Genomic DNA, 22,061 nt, shown 5'->3' on the forward strand with positions numbered 1-22,061 from the left:
ATTAAAAAAGTTTCATTATTGAAAGTTGGCACTTTGTTCAAAATAAGAAATTCAATGTTATCTATCAGGTGCTGAAACAGAGCCTCTGTAGGTTCACTGGTCATTGATTTGTCAGTTACAAACCAGGGCTTCCCCAGGGCATTTATAACAGTCGGGTTTTGGACAGAGTGCAGAAAACTGCATTTCTATTTCCAATTTCCACACAGATATTAATCATTAATGCACAGATTCATTAATTTTGGAAAACAATTGTTCAATTTACATAATAATACACTCAGTGGCCACTTTCTTAAGTACCTCCTGTATCTAATAAAGTGGCCTCCAAGAGTATTTCTGCATGCTCGTGGTCTTCTGCTACTGTCGCCCATCCATTTCAAGGTTCGACATCTTGTCCTTTCAGAGATGCTCTTCTGCACACTACTATTGTTATGTGTGGTTATTTGAGTTACTATGGCCTTCCTGTCAGCTTGAACCAGTCTGGCCGTTCTCCTCTGACCTCTCTCAGTAACAAGGTGTTTTCACCCACAGAACTGACGCTCACTTGCTTTCAGAAGACCACATCGATCTGCTGGTGATAACCGAGAAACCATTCAAGAAATAAAAATTAGAACTATTCATCAGTGACGGGTAAGAAAGCAACCTTAGAAGTGGTTCTGCTGCTGTAGCCCATGCATTTCAAGGTTCGACGTGTTGTGCATTCAGAGATACTCTTCTGCACAACACTGTTGTAACATATGGTTATTTTAATTATTGATACTTCCCTGTCACTTGAACCAGCCTGGCCATTCTTCTCTGACTTCTCTCATTAACAAGGCATTTTCACCCACAGGACTGCCACTCAATGGATTCTTTTTTGTTTCTCGCACCATTCTCTGTAAACTCTAGAGACTGTTGTATGCGAAAATCCTAAGAGATCAGCAGTTTCTGAGATACTCAAACCCCCCCCCCCCATCTGGCACCAACAATCATTCCACGATTAATCAGCAGTTCCTGAGATACTCAAACCACCCCATCTGGCACCAACAGTCATTCCACGATTTAAGTCACCTAGAACACATTTCTTCCCCATTCTGAAGTTTGGTCTGAACAAATGAACCTCTTTACTATGTCTGCATGGTTTTATGCATTGAGTTGCTGCCGCATGATTGGCTTATTAGATATTTGCATTAATGAGCAGGTGTACCTGATAAAGTGATCAGTGAGTGTATTTTTCCATAGAACCATAGAACATTACAGCACAGAAACAGGCCTTTTGGCTCTTCTCTTGGCTGTGCCTAACCATTTTTCTGCCTAGTCCCACTGACCTGCACCTGGGCCATATCCCTCCAAGCCCCTCTCATTCATTTACCTGTCCAAGATTTTCTTAAATGTCAAAAAGTGAGCCCGCATTCACCACTTCATCTGGCAGCTCATTCCACACTCCTACCACTCTCTGCGTGAAGAAGCCCCCTCCCCCCAATGTTCCCTTTAAACTTTTCCCCCTTCACCCTTAACCCATGACCTTTGGTTTTTTTCTCCCCTGGCTTCAGTGGAAAAAGCCTGCTTGCATTCACTCTATCTATACCCATCATAATTTTATAGACCGCTATCAAATCACCCCTCATTCTCCTACGCTCCAGGGAATAAAGTCCTAACCTATTCAACCTTTATCTGTAACTCAGTTTCTCAAGTCCTGGCAACATCCTTGTAAAACTTCTCTGCACTCTTTCAACCTTATTAATATCCTTCCTGTAATTAGGTGACCAAAACTGCACACAATACTCCAAATTCGGTCTCACCAATGTCTTATATAACCTCACCATTACATTCCAACTCTTATACTCAATACTTTGATTTATAAAGGCCAATGTACCAAAAGCTCTCTTTACAACTCTATCTACTTGTGACGCCACTTTTATGGAATTATGTATCTGTACTACCAGATCCCTCTGTTCTACTGCACGCCTCAGTGTCCTACCATTTACCTTGTATGTTCTACCTTGGTTTGACCTTCCGAAGTGCAATACCTCACACTTGTCCGCATTAAACTTCATCTGCCATTTTTCAGCCCATTCCTCCAACTGGTCCAAATCCCTCTGCAAGCTTTGAAAACCTTCCTCACTATCCACTACACCTCCAATCTTTGTATCATCAGCAAACTTGCTGATCCAATTTGCCACATTATCATCCAGACCATTGATAATAGATGACAAATAACAATGGACCCAGCACTGATCCCTGTGATACACCACTAGTCACAGGGCTCCACTCAGAGTAGCAATCCTCCACTACCACTCTCTGGCTTCTTCCATTGAGCCAATGTCTAATCCAATTTACTACCTCTCCATGTATACCAAGTGACTGAATCTTCCTAACTAACCTCCCATGCGGGACCTTGTCAAAGGCCTTACTGAAGTCCATGTATACAATATCCACTGCCTTCCCTTCATCCACTTTCCTGGTAACTTCCTCGAAAAACTCTAATAGATTGGTTAAACATGACCTACCATGCACAAAGCCATGCTGACTTTTTCTAATAAGTCCCTGTCTATCCAAATACTTGTAGATCCTATCTCTTAGTATTCCTTCCAATAATTTACCTACTACTGATACCAAACTTATCGGCCTATAATTTCCCGGCTTACTTGTTGAGCCTTTTTTAAACAACAGAACTACATGAGCTATCCTCTAATCCTCTGGCACCTGACCTGTGGATATCGACATTTTAAATATTTCTGCCAGGACCCCTGCAATTTCAACACTAGTCTCCTTCAAGGTCCGAGGGAACACCCTGTCAAGTCCTGGGGATTTATCTACTCTGATTTGCCTCAAGACAGCAAGCACCTCCTCCTCTTTAATCTGTACAAGTTCCATGACCTCCCTACTTGATTGCCTTGTTTCCATAGACTCCATTCCAGTTTCCTTAGTAAATACAGATGCAAAACAACCCATTTAATATCTCTCCCATTTCTTTTGGTTCCATACATAGCCGACCACTCTGATCGTCAAGAGGACCAATTTTATCCCTTACTATCCTTTTGCTCTTAACATACCTGTAGAAGGTCTAAGGATTATCCTTCACCCTGACTGCCAAAGCAACCTTATGTCTTCTTCTAGCCCTCCTGATTTCTTTCTTATTTTCTTACTCTTTTTATACTCCTTAAGCATCTTATTTCCTCCCTGTTGCCTATACATGTTATACATCTCTCTCTTCTTCTTTATCAGAGTTCCAATATCCCTCAAGAACCAAGGTTCCTTATTCTTATTCATTTTGCCTTTAACCCTGACAGGAACATACAAACTCTGCACTCTCAAACTTTCTCCTTTGAAGGCCTTTCACTTACCAATCACATCCTTGCCAGAGAACAACTTGTCCCAATCTACGCTTTTTAGATCCTTTCTCATTTCTTCAAATTTGGCCTTTTTCCAGTTTAGAACTTCAACCCGAGGACCAGATCTATTTTTATCCATGATCAACTTGAAACTAATGACGTTATGTTCACTGGAACCAAAGTGTTCCCCTACACACAACTTCTGTCACCTGCCCTAACTCATTTCCTAATAGGAGATCTAATATTGCATCCTCCCATCCATGGTACATATATATATTGATTTAGAAAACTTACCTGAACACATTTCACAAACTCTAACCCATCTAGACCTTTAACAGTATGGGAGTCCCAATCAATGTGTGGAAAATTAAAATCCCCTACAATCACAACTTTCTGTCTCCTGCAGTTGTCTGTTATCTCTCTGCAGATTTGCTCCTCCAATTCTCACTGACTATTGGGTGGTCTATAATACAACCCTATTAATGTGGTCATACCTTTCCTGTTTCTCAGCTCCACCCATATGGCCTCGGTAGACAAGCCCTCTAATCTGTCCTGCCGAAGCACTGCTGTAATATTTTCCCAGACTAGCAAAGCCACCCCACCCCCCCCCCCCCACCCTTCATCCCTCTGCCTCTATCACATCTGAAACATCGGAACCCTAGAACATTGGGCTGCCAGTCCTGCCCCTCCTGTAGCCAAGTTTCAGTAATGGCTATGATGTCATAATTCCATGTGTCAATCCAGGCCCTCAGCTTGTCTGCCTTTCCCACAATACTCCTCGCATTGAAATATACACACGTCAGAAGATTATTACCACCACACACAACCTTCATGCTTAATTAAAATAGGTGCCACAAAGTTTGTAGAAACTTACATTGCAATTAATTTTTACTGAAATAATTTTTGTTGCTCAATTGCATTACAGTGGACTTAATCTGGAGAACACTAATGTACAAAACCTCTTAGATTATAGCCGTAACTTTATTGTTTAAACATATTTCTTTCAAAATTAGAAAAATAGACGGCCCTTGAATTGTATTGGGTCTCAAAGATTGCTACGTTATCCAATGATACACCCGTAGGAAGTTGATTCGATGGGGTAGAAATTCAAAGCACCACACACAGCAGGCCAGTCAGCATCTATGGATAAGAACAAACAGTCAATGTTTCCGGCCAAGACCCTTCTTCAGGACTGGAAAGAAAGAAGATAATTCAGAGTAAGAAGATGGAGGGAGGGGAAGAAGAAGTACAAGGTGGTAGGTGATAGCTGAAACCAGGAGAGGGGAAAGGAGTGATGTAAAGAGCTGGGAAGTTGATGAGTAAAAGTGAAAAAGGGCTGGAGAAGAGGACAGAAGACCATGGAAGAAAGGGAAGAGAAGGAGCTCCAGAGGGAGGTGATGGGCAGGTAAGGAGATAAAGTGAGGGAGGGAAACAGGAAATTCATATTGCACATTAGGTTTGAGACAGGCTTCTTGGTGGATACACATGTGGTAATTAATTACTTTGGACTTCAATAGAAATGGATATTAGAATGATTATTCAATGGGAGATCCATGCAATACCATCTGTATCTTTGATTCAGCCTTTGAAGAATTCCTCATTCAGTGAATTACATAAAAGGGTTTCCCCAATTTTCAACCATTTAATAATTGAATTCATTAAGCAATAAAGAAACTAAAGATTAACTCTACACTTTGTCTTGAAAAATTAATTTTGCAGTGTATTTAAAGTTAAAAGAAATTTAATCTTTAGAAGTATTTTTCATCTTGATTCAATATCTGCAATTATTTAGGCTTATGTTTCCTAATGAACATTTACTCAACATGAAAGTTTATTAAATTTCTAGGTGGTAATAATGGATTATGCAACACTGGTTGAAAGTGCCTACTTCAAATTCAAAGGGAAGGTGGAGGAATTAGACCATACCTATAGTTGGAAAAATTGCACACAATAACCATACATGCTAGATTCGAGCATTTTTGGCATCTCCAATTGCTCCCCAAACATCAAAGACAAATTCATCTGGAAAAGCAAAGTCCCCAAGAACTGAGTCCAATCCTTCTGCAAACTCATCTGGATTCTTCCTGTCTTTTCCAATTTCCACCATTGTTGCTGCTGAAGAAAGAACAAATAACAAAGATAATTACTTAGTGCAGAGGCAAGGGATTGCACAGTTCTCTGATTATAACTCAGGCATATTAAGAAAGAGAAAATTGTTACGGAAACTTCACAGTCCAAAACTACAATTAACAACTTTTCAGCTATATTCAGAATAGTGCGTTCATCAGGAAGGGGCCCATCACCACCCGAGACATGCCTTCTTCTCATTGCTACCATCAGAGAGAAGATACGGGAGCCTGAAGACCCACACCCAACATTTTAGGAATATCCAACCTCTGAACCCATGAACACCACCGCACAATTTTTGCACTACATGTATATCTATCTATCCATATATATCTCCATAAATGTATGTGTGTGTGTGTGTGTGTGTGTGTGTGTATGTACACACACACACATACTGTACTGTGCAAAATTCTTAGGCATATATATATAAATATATATAGCTATGGTGCCTAAGACTTTTACACAGTACCATATATATCTGTATCTATCTATATATATGTACATTCATCTTATCATAATTTATAGTATAGATAGTATAGATTATTCATTGTACTTTTGCAAACAACAAATCTCATGATATATGTCAGTTATAATAAACCTGATTCTGATTCGAATTCTGATTCTAGAATGGTTAAAGAAATTATAAAATTAATCTTATCTCCATAGTAAGTGTTATGAAGACACCCTGTTTTAAATCGCTGGCAGCAGATGCATATGCAAAGAGATAGAACCTTAGAAGGAAATTGTAAGAAAGACAAGATTTCAGTGAGCTGAACAAAAGCTGATTTTGGCTTGCTGAATAGTATCAAGATATTTTTCTTCAAATCAAGTTAAAAATAATTTTGAGTTCTTGTGTTATTTTGAAGTAGGAGAAGATTAGACTTCTGAGGAATTAATTTTCCTTGGTGGATCTCACACTATCAGGTTGACCAATTCCTTTGAGGGCAGAGTTTGAAGGTTGAAGGTAAATTCAGAGGACATATGACCAGCATCTAGGGCAATGTTGTAGAACAGTTTGAGGGGATAAGTACCATTGGAGAGACTGTCTTTATGACATAATGCCCAGTTACTTAGAAGAACTAGGAGTAAATGGCAGAGAAGCAAGGAATTAGGCTTACCCAACCATGAAAACATTCATGTCTACCTGCTCTCAAATACCATATTCAGCATTTCTTTTCTTTTACTGAAGCACTTGTACCCTCTACCTGATGGCAGCAGTGAGAAAAGAGCATGGCCTGGGTGGTGAGGATCTTTGATGATGGAGAAACAAAGTTGATGTCATGGCCAAGAAGCCTCCTCAATGCCTCCACTGGAATTAATCCATAATTGATTCTATTATGGTTATTGTTCTGTTATGGACTTGTATGCCTGCAAGAAAATGAATCCCACGGTTTACATGGTGACATAAAAGTACTTTTTGACGATAAATTTACTTTGAACTTTGAGCCTCCTCAGGAGCAAGAAGAGATCTGGCAAATCCCCATCGAGTTTCTGTTGATGCGCCATAGAAATCATTCTGTCTCGATGTATGAGGGGTGATTGATAAGTTCGTGGCCTAAGGTAGAAGGAGTCAATTTTAGAAAACCTAGCACATTTATTTTTCAACATAGTCCCCTCCTACATTTACACACTTCGTCCAGCGGATGTGGAGCATACAGATCTTAGACTTCCAGAAAGTGTCCACAGATGGGTGATGATAAGTTTGTGGCCTAAGGTAGAAGGAGATGAGTTATACAGCTCTCATTACATGCACTTGCATGTCACCTCTTTGAGTCATTATGCAGAAAGTTTGAAGTTTCTGCATACCTTGGGCCACGAACTTATCAATCACCCCGATGAGTTATTAACTGATGAATTATTGACTTCAAACTCTGCATAATCACTCAAAGAGTTGACCTGCGTGTGCATGTAAAGAAAACTGTATAACTCATCTCCTTCTACCGTAGGCCACAAACTTATCAACATGACTGCTGGACTAAGTGTGTAAATGTAGGAGGAGACCAGTTGAAAAATAAATGTGCTAGGTTTTCTAAAATTGACTCCTTCTACCTTAGGCCACGAACATATCAATCACCCCTCGTATAATGGCCTGGTAACTGCTGAAAACTGCAGAGAGTTGTGGACACAGCTCAAGACAGCCCAGAAACCAGCCTCCCCTCCATAGTCACAGCCCATGCTTCCTGCTGCCCCAGTAAAGCAGCCAATATCATGAAAGACCCCACCCACCCTGGACAATCTGTCCCAGCAGACAGAAGATACAAAAGCCTGAAAGCATGTCTCACCAGGCTCAGGGACAGCTTCCACTGGACTCTTGAACTGACCTCGTGTACAATAGGAAGTGCTCTCAACCTCACAATCTGCCTCGTTGTGATCCTGCACTTTATTCTCTACCTGCACTGCACTTTGTCGAAAGCCCTTATACTTTGTTCTGCATTGTAATTGTTTTACCTTAGTCCAGCTCATCACACTGTGTCACATGTCACATTTGATTTGTATAAACAGTATGCAAAACAAACTTTTCACTGTATCTTGGTACATGTGACACTGATAAACCTATATCAATACCAGTACCAAAACATGTATGTATGTCAAGGTCTATCCGGATGGGACACAAAGCAAAAGGCTTTCACTCTCTCTATATATATATATATGACAATAATCAGCACGACCAATGCTCCATTTCAGCTTCTACCTGTCTTTCCTCATTTATATCAGTGTCACCCTCTCTTCCTTCTCCCACTATAGCTGCCCAGCCTTCACTTCAACACTTCGATAATTTTGGTTCAATCAATTGTTTCAGCAGCAAGTTCCGCTATTGTCACAGCAACCTGGATGAAGGTGGTTTCTACTGAGCTCCCTGTTGGATTTCTTGGTGACAAGTTCGTAATGAGGGACTGATCTGTGGGCAGGTTCTAGAGATTTGCATTTCAAAGCTCTGTGTTTTCTCTCCTCTCCCTCTCCCTTATAAAAGATTAGGATTATATACCATGCGTACATTGAACTGTGAAAACATATTGTCATTTTGCGTCAATGACCAACGCAGTCCAAGGAGTGTGCTTGGTAACCTACGTGTTGCCATGTTTCCTATGTCCACAACTTACCAACCCTAACCATACGTCTTTGGAATGTGAGAGAAAACCAGATCACCCAGAGAAACCCATGCAGTCACGGGGAAAATGTAAAAACTCCTTACAGACACTGGCAGGAATCAAACCCCAAACAGTGGTCACCGGCACTGTAAAACTATTGCACTACCATGTCTGTCTGTCTGTCTCTCTCCCTCTCGCTCTCCCCTCTCTCCCCCTCCCTCTCTCCCTCTCCCCTCGCTCCCCCTCACTCTCTCCCCCTCTCCCTCTCCCCTCTCTCCCCCCGCTCTTTCTCCTCTCTCCCTCTCACTCTCTCTCCCTGCTCTCCTCTGTCTTTCTCTCTTGGTGTCCCTCTCTTTCTCTGTTTTTTTCTCCCTCTCTCTCTCTCTCTTTCTCTCCCCCTCTCTCCCCTCTCTCCCTCCGTCTCTCCCCCCTCACCCCTCTCTCTCTCTCTCCTCTCTTTCTCTGACTTTCTCTCTCTCTCTCTTCTCTCTGTCTGTCCCTGCCTTTCTCTCTGTCTCTATATCACTGTTTCTCTCTGTCTCTCTCTCTTTCTCTGCCTCTCCCTCTCCTCTCTCTCTCCCTCTCCCTCCCTTTCCCTCCCCTCCCTCTCTCCCCCTCTCTCTCTTTCTCTCTGTCCCTCTCTTTTTCTGTCTTTCTCTCTCTTTGTCTGACTCTGTGTCTCTGTCTCTCTCACTGTCACCCCGTCTCTGTCTCTCTCTCCCAGTCTTTCTTTTGTTCTCTGGCTTTCTCTCTTTCTCTGTCTCTTACTCTCTGTTTCTCTCCTTTCTCGAACTATCCAGTTTCTCCTGTCGAAGGAATAGTTTCCATCACCGCGGTCCCACCTTGTCAGTGATATTCGCGCTGTCCCCTCTTTCCCGTTTCCAGCTACAGCTTTATTTTTTCCCAGTTCTGATGAAGGAACTTTAGACTGAAGCAGTAACTGGGGGAATGTCCCTGAGTTTTGTTGAAGGGGCTTAAATTCCCTCGAGCTCAGACGAATAATTCTCACCATGACTGCATGAATTTCCTACGCTTGCTTCATTTTCCTCCCACATTCCGAGGACCTTTGGGTCCTTAGGTTAATCGGTCACATGGGTGTGATTGAGCAGTATGGTTCGTGGGACAGAAGGGCTTGTTCCCATGCTGTCTCCCACAATCAAAAATAATCTCACTGAAATATATAGAGCCCTGAAGGGCTTGGAAGGGATCACTCCAGGGGATATATGGCAGCGCAGTGACGGCTAGCACAACGGCTTTACAGTGCCAGAGATCACTGATCTCGCATATTCACACTGTTCCCTCCAAACTGCACGACCGAGCAGCCGCGTGGTAACCAAAACGCGCCCACGCGCGTGGTCTTTGCAGCTAGAACGTTCTGTTATATAACATTTTATTGAAGTGCCGCTCAGTTTTCAGGCCAAGTAAAACAAATTCCTGCTCAGAGCAATGGTTGGTCCGCACAGCTGTAAAATGAAATTAGAGGGAATGTCACCAGCATTCCAAGGACCTGTGGTTAGCATCAGTAAGCTGTGGGCCTGTTGTGTCAGCATCGCATGTGTGGCAACACCTGTGGGCTTCCCCCAGCACAATTCTCCGATTGTGTCGTCATCGTCAAAGTTCAAAAGTTTAAAGTAACTTTATTATCAAAGTACATATGCGTCACCCATTTTCTTGCAGGCATACTCAGTAAACGAGATGTAAACTCAGTAAACGTGATGAGAAAATGGCGCCACGACGGCAGCGCGTGCGGCCACTCCAGGAATGAATATCTGTTATCTGTAAGTAGGGGCCGTGCACAATCCTGATTTGATGGGGACGGACGTGAGAAGCACAGAGGAACATCTGGTGAAACTTCTGACATGCCTGTTTCACTGCCGCTGCTACTGTGCGATCGAGAAATCTCCGGAGAGGAAGGCCCTGAATCCTCGGCTTTGCCTGTTGCTTGGCGGCCGGGGCCGAGGTCAAAGCGCTCGGCAGAGATGGTGCTTGGTGTCGGAGGGCTGGTTGGAGGCTTGAAGTTTTCAGACGGACTCAGAGTTGGCTGTGGTCGGATGCTTCCAGAAGCTGCATCGGGAAGCTTTGCGGCGCTGGAGGTTCACGGCAGGAAGAGTTTTTCTTCCTTCTACCGTCTGCGTGAGATGATGGGCTGACGGGACTTTGAGACTTTCTTTTACCATGTCCATGATCTGCCCTTATCAAATTACGGCGTTGCTTTGCACTGTTGTAACTGTATGTTATAATTATGTGGTCTTTGTAAGTTAGTCTTGGTCTGTCTTGTGTTTCTGTGATATCATACTGGAGGAACTTTCTTAATGCATGCATTACTAAATGACAATAACCGAGGACTGAGTGTCCTCACTATCTAAACCGAAGAAACACAATAAAATCAATGAAAGACCGTACCTAACAGGGCAGGCAAAAGACAACAAACTGTGCAAATACAAAAGAATAAAAAAGAAATAATAATACTACATGAAAAGCAATAAATTTCGAGAACATGAGATGAAGAGTCCTTGAAAGTGAGGCCAGAGGCTGTGGGAACAGGTCAGTGGTGGGGCAAGTGAAGTTGAGCGGTCAAGAGCCCAATGGCTGAGGGGTAATAACTGTTCCTGAACCTGGTGGTGTGGGTCCTGAGGCTTCCTGATGGGAACAACAAACAGAGAGTGTGGTTTGGGTGGTGTAGGTCCCTGATGAAGGGATGCTGCTTTCCTGCGACAACGCTTCATGTAGATGCACTCAGTGGTGGGGAGGACTTTACCCGTGATGGACTGGGCTGTATCCATTACTTTTTGTCGGGTTTTCTGTTCAAGGGCATTAGTGCTTCCATACCAGGCCATGATGAAACCAGTCAATATACTCTCCACCACACACCTGTAGAAGTTTGTCAAAGTATTAGATGTCACGCCAAGTATTTGCAAACTTTTTAAGAAGTAGAGGCACTGCCGAGCTTTCTTCATAACTGCACTTCATAACGGCCCAGGACAGATCCTCCGAAATGATAACACTGAGTAATCTGAGGTTGCCGACCCTCCCCTCCTCTGATCCTCTGATGAGGACGGGCTCATGAACCTCTGCTTTCCTCTTCCCAAAGTTAATCATCAGCTGACATTCCACTGTTTGTCCAGATGCTTTGGTGCAGGTGTGACAAATAAAACAAAGCTTTACTCTTTCTTTCTCTTTACCTTGGACCTCTACAATCAGCGGTGACAGTATAAAAAAAAGGGAACAGCCAGTGAGAGAGCTTTCAGTTGCAAATCTGTGTAATCCTCTAACCTAAAGCTTTGAATGGTGCATCATTGAATGTTCTCCGAGCACGATCACGTTGCTGTGTTGGAGAGGCTTGGTGAGTTACTACGATCCCGAGAGTGATGCTTTCTGGAGCTTCACTCCCAGTACGGTCACCCATGGTGGCAAGCTCACGGGGGAGGTTCCAGTCAAAGATCGATCCAAACAATACGGTGGAGCTGGCGGACGATAATGACACATCACAACGGCAGTGAAAACGGAGGAAGGCTGGTCATCTTGCACTCCACGCCACTGGACCCTGACCCCGATCTGTCAAGGACCGTGTGCTCCTGCATGTTAAACAAAGTCACACAAAGGAATTCTCCATTAGGGGAATCCATCTAACATCTTAGTTATGTGGGTCCTGGATCGGCCTCGACAGCCACCTGAAAACCCACCAATAGATAACCCCTTAGGAGAGCATCATTCCCCACACGAGTGAATGCACTACTAATGGTCCGTCACTAAATGGTCAGTTACTGAACTTAGTCAGTACAGCAAACAACAGATCTTTGGATGCTAAGAAAACTATGAAATTCAGTCCATACTGGGTCAGGCAGCGTCTGTGGAATGAGAAACAGATACACTCCGGACCACCTGTGCCTATACTGAGTGCACGTTCATGGTCTCCTGCTGCTGTAGCCCATCCACTTCAAGCTTTGACCTGCTGGGTGTTCAGAGATGTTCTTCTACACATCGCCTTTGAGTTACCGTCACCTCCTTGTGAGCTTGAACCAGACTGGCTATTCTCCTCTGACCCCTCTTGTTAACAAGGCAGTCACGCTCCAGAACTGCCACACGCTGGATGGTTTTTTTGTTTTTGCATCATTCCCTGTGAACTCTGGCGATTGTTACACATGAAAATCCCAGGGGATGATCAGTTTCTGAGATACTCAAACCAGCAACCATCATCTTCAGTCAAGGTCACTTGGATCACATTTCTTCCCCATTCCGATGTTTGGTCTGAACCTCGGAAGAAGGGTCTCGGCCCGAAACGTCGACTGTTTATTCATTTCCATGGATGCTGCCTGACTTACTGAGTTCCTCCAGCATTTTGCGTGTGCGGAACTGAACCCTTTGACTATATCTGCCAGCTTTTATGCACGGAGATGCCACCATATGATTGGCCAATTAAATATTCCCATTAATGTGCAGGCGTATGGGTGTACCTAATAAAGTGGCCACTGAGTGTATAATGTTTCAGGTTGGTGGCCTCTAATCAGGAGACAGATGGTAACAGTGTGGGAAGAACTGAGACTGGGAAACACTTATGATCTCTTTGTAAGTGGGAGCAGACTTGTTGGAACGATTTCTTTCTCCCTCTCTTTATCCTTAACAACAAAGAACTCTGATTTTACAGGATGCAGTTTGCTCCAGGGAATGGGCATTCAATATCCAGCCCTATCTGGTCTCTGAACTGGATGGACTAGCACGCTATTTCTGATTGTCAAAGCTCGGCCACTCTGATAGGCCTCCTGAGCCCCATGAAGGTCAGCTGAACAAGGTTGGTAAATTCCTTTCCCTCGATAAAGTCATTAAACATGGTGGGTTTTTAAGAGAATGGAATAATTTCCTGATTGTCTTCACCGATACTAACATTTTTTTGTTCCAAATATTTATGTACTTGACTTTAACTTCTGTCTTGTCTCTACTAAACCTTTAGTGGGTCAACAGTTCATGCCTCTGTAGACTAGTGTTAATGTTCTTGCTTACTGCCAGAGGATTTTTCCCGGGATGAGAAGAGCACAACCACAGTTCATAGTTTTTGAGATAAGCAGGACTAAGCAATTTGAACAATATCACTTTTCTTTAAAAGGGTTAGTTTTTTCTTGTGACATTGCTCCCATCTCCCACATCCCGATCAATGACTGATTGCAATAATCACACGGTTCCAGTCAGCTTCCAGTAATAAAATGCGAGCTCCTGTCTCCACTTAGAGTGACTGCAAATGAAACAAAGAATGAAGGAAAGTGGGGACAGACGATTCCTAATATGGTAACGTGTGGATTGGATTTTAAAGGTTTCAGGAAGACCAATCAGATATCCCCCGTAATTCTGCCAGGAATGAACATGACAAATGCACAATAGTATGCACTCTTGGAGTTGGTTCTGTTATATAGTAACCCACTCCCCCAACCACCACTACTTTATCATTTCCTGTCAGAGTCACCTTGCATACAGACACTCCTATCACGTTATGGACATACAATCAATCGATGCATTTAAGCTACCTTATGTATTTATATTTATTGTGTTTTTTATCTATTTGTGATTTTTTTTCTGTGCTGCATCAGAACCGGAGTAACAATTATTTTGTTCTCCTTTACACTTATGTACAGGAAATGACATTAAACAATCTTGAATCTTGAATCTCGTTCACACAGAGCAGTGGAATTCAATAATGCAGCTATTACAACCGTCTGCTCTAAGGCAGCCCTTTGTCAGAATTAGGCTTTTAAAATTATGAGGAGATAGACTGCAGGTATCTTTATACCCTCAATACAGCCAAACCATATAAAAAATAGGAGCAGCAGTAGGCCATTTGGCCCATCGAACCTATTCTGCCACTCAGTAAGATCATGGCAGAATAACAGTTTAGCAGGGGCTAGAAGGGCTGAATGGCCTGTTACTGGCCTGCAGCTCTCTATGACTCTATCAAGTCTATGACCCAGCGTCCTTATTTTAGTGCGATATTACAGACTGCAGAGTCTCATTAGCGTAGTGGTTAACGAAGTGCTCTACGGCACCAGTGACCCGCGTTCAATTCCCACCGCTGCCTGCAAGGAGTTTGTACGTTTTCCCTGTAACCGCGTGGGTTTCCTCCGGGTGCTCCGGTTTCCTCCCACATTCCAAAGACGTACCAGTTGGTAGATTAATTGGGCATTGTAAATTGTCCTGCAATTAGCCGAGGGTTAAATCGGGGGAAGGGCTGGAAGGGCCCATTCCACACAGCAATAAATTAGAAACAAGAGCAGGAACTGGCCAACTGGCCCATCAAGTCTGCTCCGCTGTTTAACAAGATCATGGCTGATCTGGCCAGGGACTTAACTCCACCAACCCTAATTCTCCTGCTATGCAAAAATATATCTGTGTCTCAAATGCTGTTTATTTAACACGGTAACCTCCATTGCTTCTCAGGCTGAGAACTCCACAAATTCACTATTTTCTGGGAAAAGCAGTTCCTTCTCATCTCCATTCTAAATGTATTCAAAGTTCAAAGTAATTTTATCTTCAAAGTTCACATACACTTCACAGGGTTGTTATAGGCGGGGGGTGGTAGTGAGGATAAGCTCCCACCACCTATTAAAACCTCGCAAAGACATGTGCCTCAAATAGCTGCTGAGAACCAAGTCCAGCTGGCCTTCACATGTGGCTTAGCTACTAAGTCCAGTGGAACTGTTTCTACTGTCAGGAGAAGGGGCAAAGGTGAATTACTGGTGCTTTAAAATCAGTCGCTTCAGGCTTTTGGGGCTCATCAGCCCGTGGTTGACACCTCAGTCAGGAGAAATAATACTCTGATCTCAAGCCTCCACTGTCTTGCGGCTATACCCGTTCATGGGGAAGGCTTCAGGAGTAAAATCCAGAGCTGGAGTCCCTAAGGCAGTCCACCATTGAGTTCAATGCTGACTGGCAACTCCTATGACGCTGCTGGTGCCAAACTGTATCGGTCTCTGCCGTTCCTTTGGGTTCATCAGATGCATGGAGAGGGAGAACTTGCTACATGGACAACAGCTCACTCTCCATATTGTGCTGCCCACACTTATGTATCTAAACAGCCAGGACGCAAAATCCATGGTCGACTCTGATCGACGGAGGCCTCAGCTCAGCACACACCTTATATAAAGCTCAGTTTTGTTTTCACGCAGGCATATTCAGCAAATCCAAGAAACACAATCGAATCAATGAAAGACCACCCCCAACAGGACAGTCAAACAACCAGTCTGCAAAAGAAAACAAACTGTCCAAATACAAAAGAAAAAGAAATAATACTAAAAAACAAGCAATAAATACCGAGAACATGAGATGAAGAGTCTTTGAAAGTGAGTCCATTATGTTGTGGGATCAGTTCAGTGATGGGGTGAGTGAAGCTGTGTGAAGTTATCCCTTCTGGTTCAAGAACCTGATGATTGGGGTAGTAACTGTTCCTGAACCAGACGGTGTGGGTCCTATGGCTCCTGAACCTCCTTCCTGTTGACAGCAGTGAGAAGAGAGCCCGGCCTGCATGGTGGGGGCCCGTGATGATGTTTCCTGCAGCAGCACTCCGTGTAGATGTGCTCATGGTGGCCAGCGTTTTACCCACGATGGACTGGGCTGCATCCATTATCTTTCGTAAGGTTTTCCGTTCAAGGACATTGGTGTTTCCATACCAGGCTGTGATGCAACCAGTCAATATACTCTCCACCACACATCTATAAAGCTTGTCACCTTGACACCGTGATGTCAAGAAAACAACCTCTCCCTCAATGTCGCAAAAACAAAGGAGCTGGTTGTGGACTACAGGAGGAATGGAGACAGGCTCAGCCCCTGTTGATATCAATGGATCTGGGGTTGAGAGGATGTACAGCAAAAAGTTTAAGATGAAGGGCCAATGAACTGTCATCCATTGTGCCGGTAAGCAAATTGGAGTGGGTTCAAGTCGCTTTCAGGCAGGAAAGCTGGATGCTTTCAGTGGGTTCAACCTCAGGAAGGATGCTTTCACACCAGCCTCAAAGGCTGGAATCACAGGATCATCGGGAGCTGTGGGAGCTTGTGATGGTTCCTTCATGTTTTGACAGTCAAAGCAAGCACAGATTGCTTTGAGCTCATCTGGGAGTGAAGTCCTTTTGCCGTATATGTCACTTAGTTTCACTTTGTAAGAGGTAATAGCACTTAAGCTCCGCCACAGCAATCGACTGTATCTTCAGTGATTCAAGTTTAGTCCGGAATTGCCACTTTGTACGTGAGGTGGCTTTCTGGAGATCATACCTGGCCCCTTTGTATCTTACTTGGTCACCAGACCTGAATGTCACTGACCTGGCCTTCAGCAGATTGCAGATCTCATGGTTCATCCAGAGCTTCCAGTTGGGGAAGACTCTAAATTACTTTAGAGTTTTTATATTTCAGTTGGGGATGTTGGAGGGGTACTTGTCTACAACTGTTTAGATAAAGTCCATGACAACCGCGGTGTACTGGTTCAGATCCTCTGAGCAGTCCTTGATCACAATCCAGTCCACTGACTTGTGCAACCCCATAGCCACTCCTCTGCCTCTTGCAACAATCTCGTTGTTGTCCTTAACTCTGGAGCCTTGCTCTTTAGCCTCTGACTGTATGCAGGTAGGAGAAGACAGCCAAGTGATCGAATTTCCAAAAATATGGTCTAGGCATTAAATGGTAGACATTCCAAATCGTAGTATAAAGTGGTCAAGTGCGTTGGGATGCTGGTGTTCAAGTTATATGTTGATGATAATTGGACAGAGATTTCTTCCAACAAAGCTGATTGAAGTCCCGACTATGATTTGAAAGGCATCAAGGTAGGCTATTTCTTGTTTGGTGATGGCAGCATTCAATATCTCAAGTACCTGATTAATGTCGGCTTTTTGTAGTACGTAAACTTCGGTCAAGATCACAGAAGAGAACTCTCTTGGTAAGTAGAACAGTCAGCACTTAATCCTTAGATGTTCCAGTCTGTATGAACAGATGTGTGACAAGACCACTGCATCTGAGCACCACAAATTTTTTATCATAGGACACACACCTCCACCTTTTGCCTTCTCCAAGTCAGCAGTTCAGTCCATCCTGTGTATTGAGAAGCCCTTAGATCTTACTGACATATCTTGTGTGTTTGGAGTGAGCCTCGTCTCCGTGAAACACAGAATGTAGCAATTCCTCATTTCCCACTGATACAGCAATCTTGCCCTTTGGTCTTCAGTCTTGTTCTCCAGCAACTGTACATTGCTAACAAGATGCTCGGTAGAGGAATTTTCACACCTCTGTGTTTCATTCTGGTTTGGAGTCCTCCCGTCCACTCTCTCTACCGGCCATGACGATGTACCTTCATTTGCTTAAAGTTGCCGTACCTGCATGCTTGAGGGTTAAGTCCGTTGAGTCCTTCCAAAGATTGTGAAATCACTAGTTCACTAAGATGGTTCAAAAGTACGTTGCTTAAAGGGAAATTGCTGGCTGCAGATTTCAGTGAAAATAATTCAGAAAAAGTATATTTAGAAGTTTTATAGGCAGCACCATTTTGAAATCAATCTTGAGGCTATGTTCTGTAGTACTAATCTCACTTACCAATAGAAATGACTTTCCTGCCTCTAGCTTACCTATTCTTTTCATATTTTTATATGTTTCTATAAGATTCCCTCTCACTCTTTTCAATTCCAGTGGGGTTTATCCCAGGCAACTCAATCTCTCCACATAGCCTAACCCCCCTCACTTGCAGAATCAACCCTGTGAACCTCCTTTGCACGGCCTTCAAAGCCGTTATGTTGTTCCTCAAGTAAGGAGACCAGAGCTGCACACAGTACTCCAGGTACAGCCTCACCAGTATCCTGTACAGTTGTAGCATAACCTTCCTGTTCTTAAATTCAATCCCTCTTGCAATGAAGACCAACATTCCATTTGCCTTCCAAACCAACCTTTTGTGATTCATGCACAAGCACTCCCAAGTCCCTCTGCACAGCAGCACGCTGCAATCCTTTACCATTTCAATAGTAATCTGATCTTCTATTTTTTCTTTCAAAGTGAATGACTTCACTTTTGCCAACATCGTACTCCATCTGCTAAACCCTTCCTCGTGATTTATCAAACTGGAGGGCACAGAGGAAAGCAATTTCAAGGAAACATGAGGGTAACCTTTCTCACCAGAGGATGGTGAGCACCTGGAGTGAACTGCCAAGGGACCGAATTTAGCAGGGTCCAGATGACAGCTGGCCACAGCATCATTTTCTGGAAACCATTTAACCTTGCACCAATGATGAACCCAAAGAAAGTCACTAACTCAACGCTTCTCCAGCTCTTCAAAGCATCTTTAAGATAATGATATTTCACTAACCTTGTGGGCCACTGCTAACAATCTCAAATTATCTTCACATGTTCAGTCATGCTAGAATCACACCCAGGAAAGGGTGCAATCTTTTCTGACTCTCTTGTTTTCTCCCATCCCCCTCCTGAAGGAGTCTCAGTCTTGAAACATGAACTCTGTTTGTCTTTCCACAGATGCTGCCTGATCCGCTGAGTGTTTCCTGCATTCTCATTTTTTTTCTTACAGAATTCCAGTATCAGCATTTGATTTTATTTTTACTTATTCAAGAGATTCTTATTCCTAATAACAGCCCTGGAGCTGAATGAGCTGGAGAGGAGAGGAAGTGTTTTGTTTCTGTGTGGGGAAACACACAAAACTAGTTCAAGTTCAAGATCGGTTTATTGTCATTCAACCGTATACATGTATGTCACTCTGGACCAAGGTGCATAACACAGTACGTATAACTCACACACATAACACATAAAGTAATATTGAGGCCCTCTGTTGGTCGAGGTTAAGCATGGATGTGTCATGACTGTCTACATCTTACACAAGCTGGGACAGTATGATATAGATAGATAGATAGATAGATAGATAGATAGATAGATAGATAGATAGATAGATAGATAGATAGATAGATAGATAGATACTTTATTCATCCCCATGGGGAAATTCAACTTTTTTTCCAATGTCCCATACACTTGTTGTAGCAAAACTAATTACATACAATACTTAACTCAGTAAAAAAATATGACATGCATCTAAATCACTATCTCAAAAAGCATTAATAATAGCTTTTAAAAAGTTCTTAAGTCCTGGCGGTTGAATTGTAAAGCCTAATGGCATTGGGGAGTATTGACCTCTTCATCCTGTCTGAGGAGCATTGCATCGATAGTAACCTGTCGCTGAAACTGCTTCTCTGTCTCTGGATGGTGCTATGTAGAGGATGTTCAGAGTTTTCCATAATTGACCATAGCCTACTCAGCGCCCTTCGCTCAGCTACCGATGTTAAACTCTCCAGCACTTTGCCCACGACAGAGCCCGCCTTCCTTACCAGCTTATTAAGACGTGAGGCGTCCCTCTTCTTAATGCTTCCTCCCCAACACGCCACCACAAAGAAGAGGGCGCTCTCCACAACTGACCTATAGAACATCTTCAGCATCTCACTACAGACATTGAATGACGCCAACCTTCTAAGGAAGTACAGTCGACTCTGTGCCTTCCTGCACAGGGCAAGCTGTTGCCCATGTAGCAGGCTCTCACTCTCCGTGCAGCTGAGTAATCCAAAGAAACGGCAGTGACCAACACAGTTTGGCACAAGCAACATCACAGGAGTTATCAATCAGTGTTGAACTCAACGTAGGACTTCCCACAGGGATTCCAACTTCCGATTTTTTTTCTCAGGGTTTACTCTCAAAGCTTTCCCCAAGAGTGGGAATAGCCGTAAGGCAAAGACGGTTTGAGATCAGAATCCTCCTTCTCCCAGGTGAGCTGCCAACCATGGCTAACAAGCCCCATATGACTGGTTTTAAGGCACTAGTAACCCGCCTTTGCCCCTTCTCCTGTCAGTAGAAATGGTTCCGCCAGGCTTAGTAGCAAAGCCACACGTGAAGGCCAGGAGCTGGACTTGGCTGTCAGAGGCTGTTTGAGGTGCACGCCATTCGGAGCATTTAATAGGTGGTGGGATTTATCCCCACTACCCCACCCCCAGTTATGACAACCTTAGGGAACCAATATTACCACAAATAAATTAACAAATAATAACGTGCATTTACAACAGAGGTTAAAAAGTAAATAGTATGATGCTGCTGGTGGTTCATACGTGATAAGTCCTGGGAGGAAGTTCAACGAAGACACTGTTTCCCATTCTAACTGTCCTTGTCCTAATGCTGCGGTATCTCCCAGCTGATCGTAGGGAATCAAAGAGATTGTTGGGTGTATGGGAGGGATTATTGACAATGAAATGACATTGGAAGGAGGCATCCAATATGTGAATATCCAACATACAGCTGTGCTGGTTCATGTGGAACAAATGCATTGTGACTTTTCTCTCAGCACCCACCTGGCACCATCACAATGCAGTGGGCATTGTTCCTGGGCACACCTGAAGGGGTATCCCCACCTGTCTTCATACATCATAGAGTTCATGTGTGGTGTCTGAAGTGCCAAGTGTGAGTGTAAATCAGCAGCTTGAATGCTCTCAATCCCCAATTAAATTTCTTTTCATCCTGTTGCAAGTAACTTTCTCACTGTGCTGTACGTCATTGTATTTGTGTACAAGACAGCACCCTCAGTATAGCTTGATCTCCAAGAAGACAGCACACCAAGCACAGAAGCAAGGCTCAGAGTCAAAGGCATAGTAAATTTATTTTCAAAGTACACAAATACTACCTTGATATTCATTTTCTTGCAGGTATTTACAGGAAAATAAAGAAATACCATAGAATTTATGAAAAATATACATAAACAATGACTGACAAACAACCAATGTGCAAAAGAAGATAATCTGTGCAAATAAAAAATATTTAATACTGAGAGCATGATTTTTACGGTCCTTGAAAGTGAGTCTTTCGAGTTGTTCAGAGCTGAGTTGAATGAAGTTAGTGCCCTTTGGTTCAAGACAATGATGGTTAAGGGATAATAACTGTTTCTGATCATGGTGGTGTGAGTCCTGAGGCTCCTGAACCCCTTTCCTAATGATAACAGAGAGGAGAGCGTGTCCTGGGTGGTGGGGGTCCTTGATGACGGATGCAATCTTTGTCTGGCAATGCTCCTTGCAGATGTGCTCAAGGGTGGGGAGGCCTTGTCCAGTGAAAGGTTTCCTTGCAAAGTTCCCTGTGTCTCTGTGCCAGTACCCTTGAAAAACCTGAGCCTGATTGTCAGTAATGTCTAGGTAAGTGTGTTATTGTTGAGGACACACAGAATCAAAATCACACTTATTATCACTGCTATGTGTCGTGAAATTTGTTGTTTTGTGGCAGTACAGTGCAAGACATAAAAGTTCTATTAGTCAGGGGTTCCCAACCTTTTTTATGCCATAGACTAATCCCATTAAGGAAGGGGTCCATGGGCCCCCAGGTGGGAACCCCTGCTTATAAGCTGCAAAAAAATAAATGAATTGGGCAAAAAAAAAGGAATGGCAAAGTAGTATTCATGGGCCATTCAGAAATCTGATGGCAGAGGGGAAGAAACTGTTCCTAAAATGTTGAGCGTGAGTCTTCAAGTTGTTTTATCTCCTCCCCGATG

General features: G+C 43.3%; 1 protein-coding gene across 1 annotated transcript in view; it reads right to left on the reverse strand.

Annotated features, from left to right (window-relative positions):
* Positions 1–4,181: 4,181 nt before the first annotated feature.
* LOC140740341 (PDZ domain-containing protein GIPC1-like) overlaps positions 4,182–22,061 on the reverse strand; it is a 102,304-nt gene continuing 84,424 nt past the window's right edge. The window contains exons 6-7 of the mRNA XM_073069493.1: positions 5,238–5,426; positions 4,182–4,451 (exon numbers count right to left, since the gene is read on the reverse strand). Of these exons, the coding sequence (XP_072925594.1) occupies positions 5,275–5,426 (152 nt within the window). The 3' untranslated portion in view covers positions 4,182–4,451; positions 5,238–5,274. The remainder of the gene's footprint in view (positions 4,452–5,237; positions 5,427–22,061) is intronic.

The sequence above is a fragment of the Hemitrygon akajei genome, chromosome 16, assembly GCF_048418815.1.
Source record: "Hemitrygon akajei chromosome 16, sHemAka1.3, whole genome shotgun sequence".
Taxonomy (NCBI): Eukaryota; Metazoa; Chordata; class Chondrichthyes; order Myliobatiformes; family Dasyatidae; genus Hemitrygon; species Hemitrygon akajei.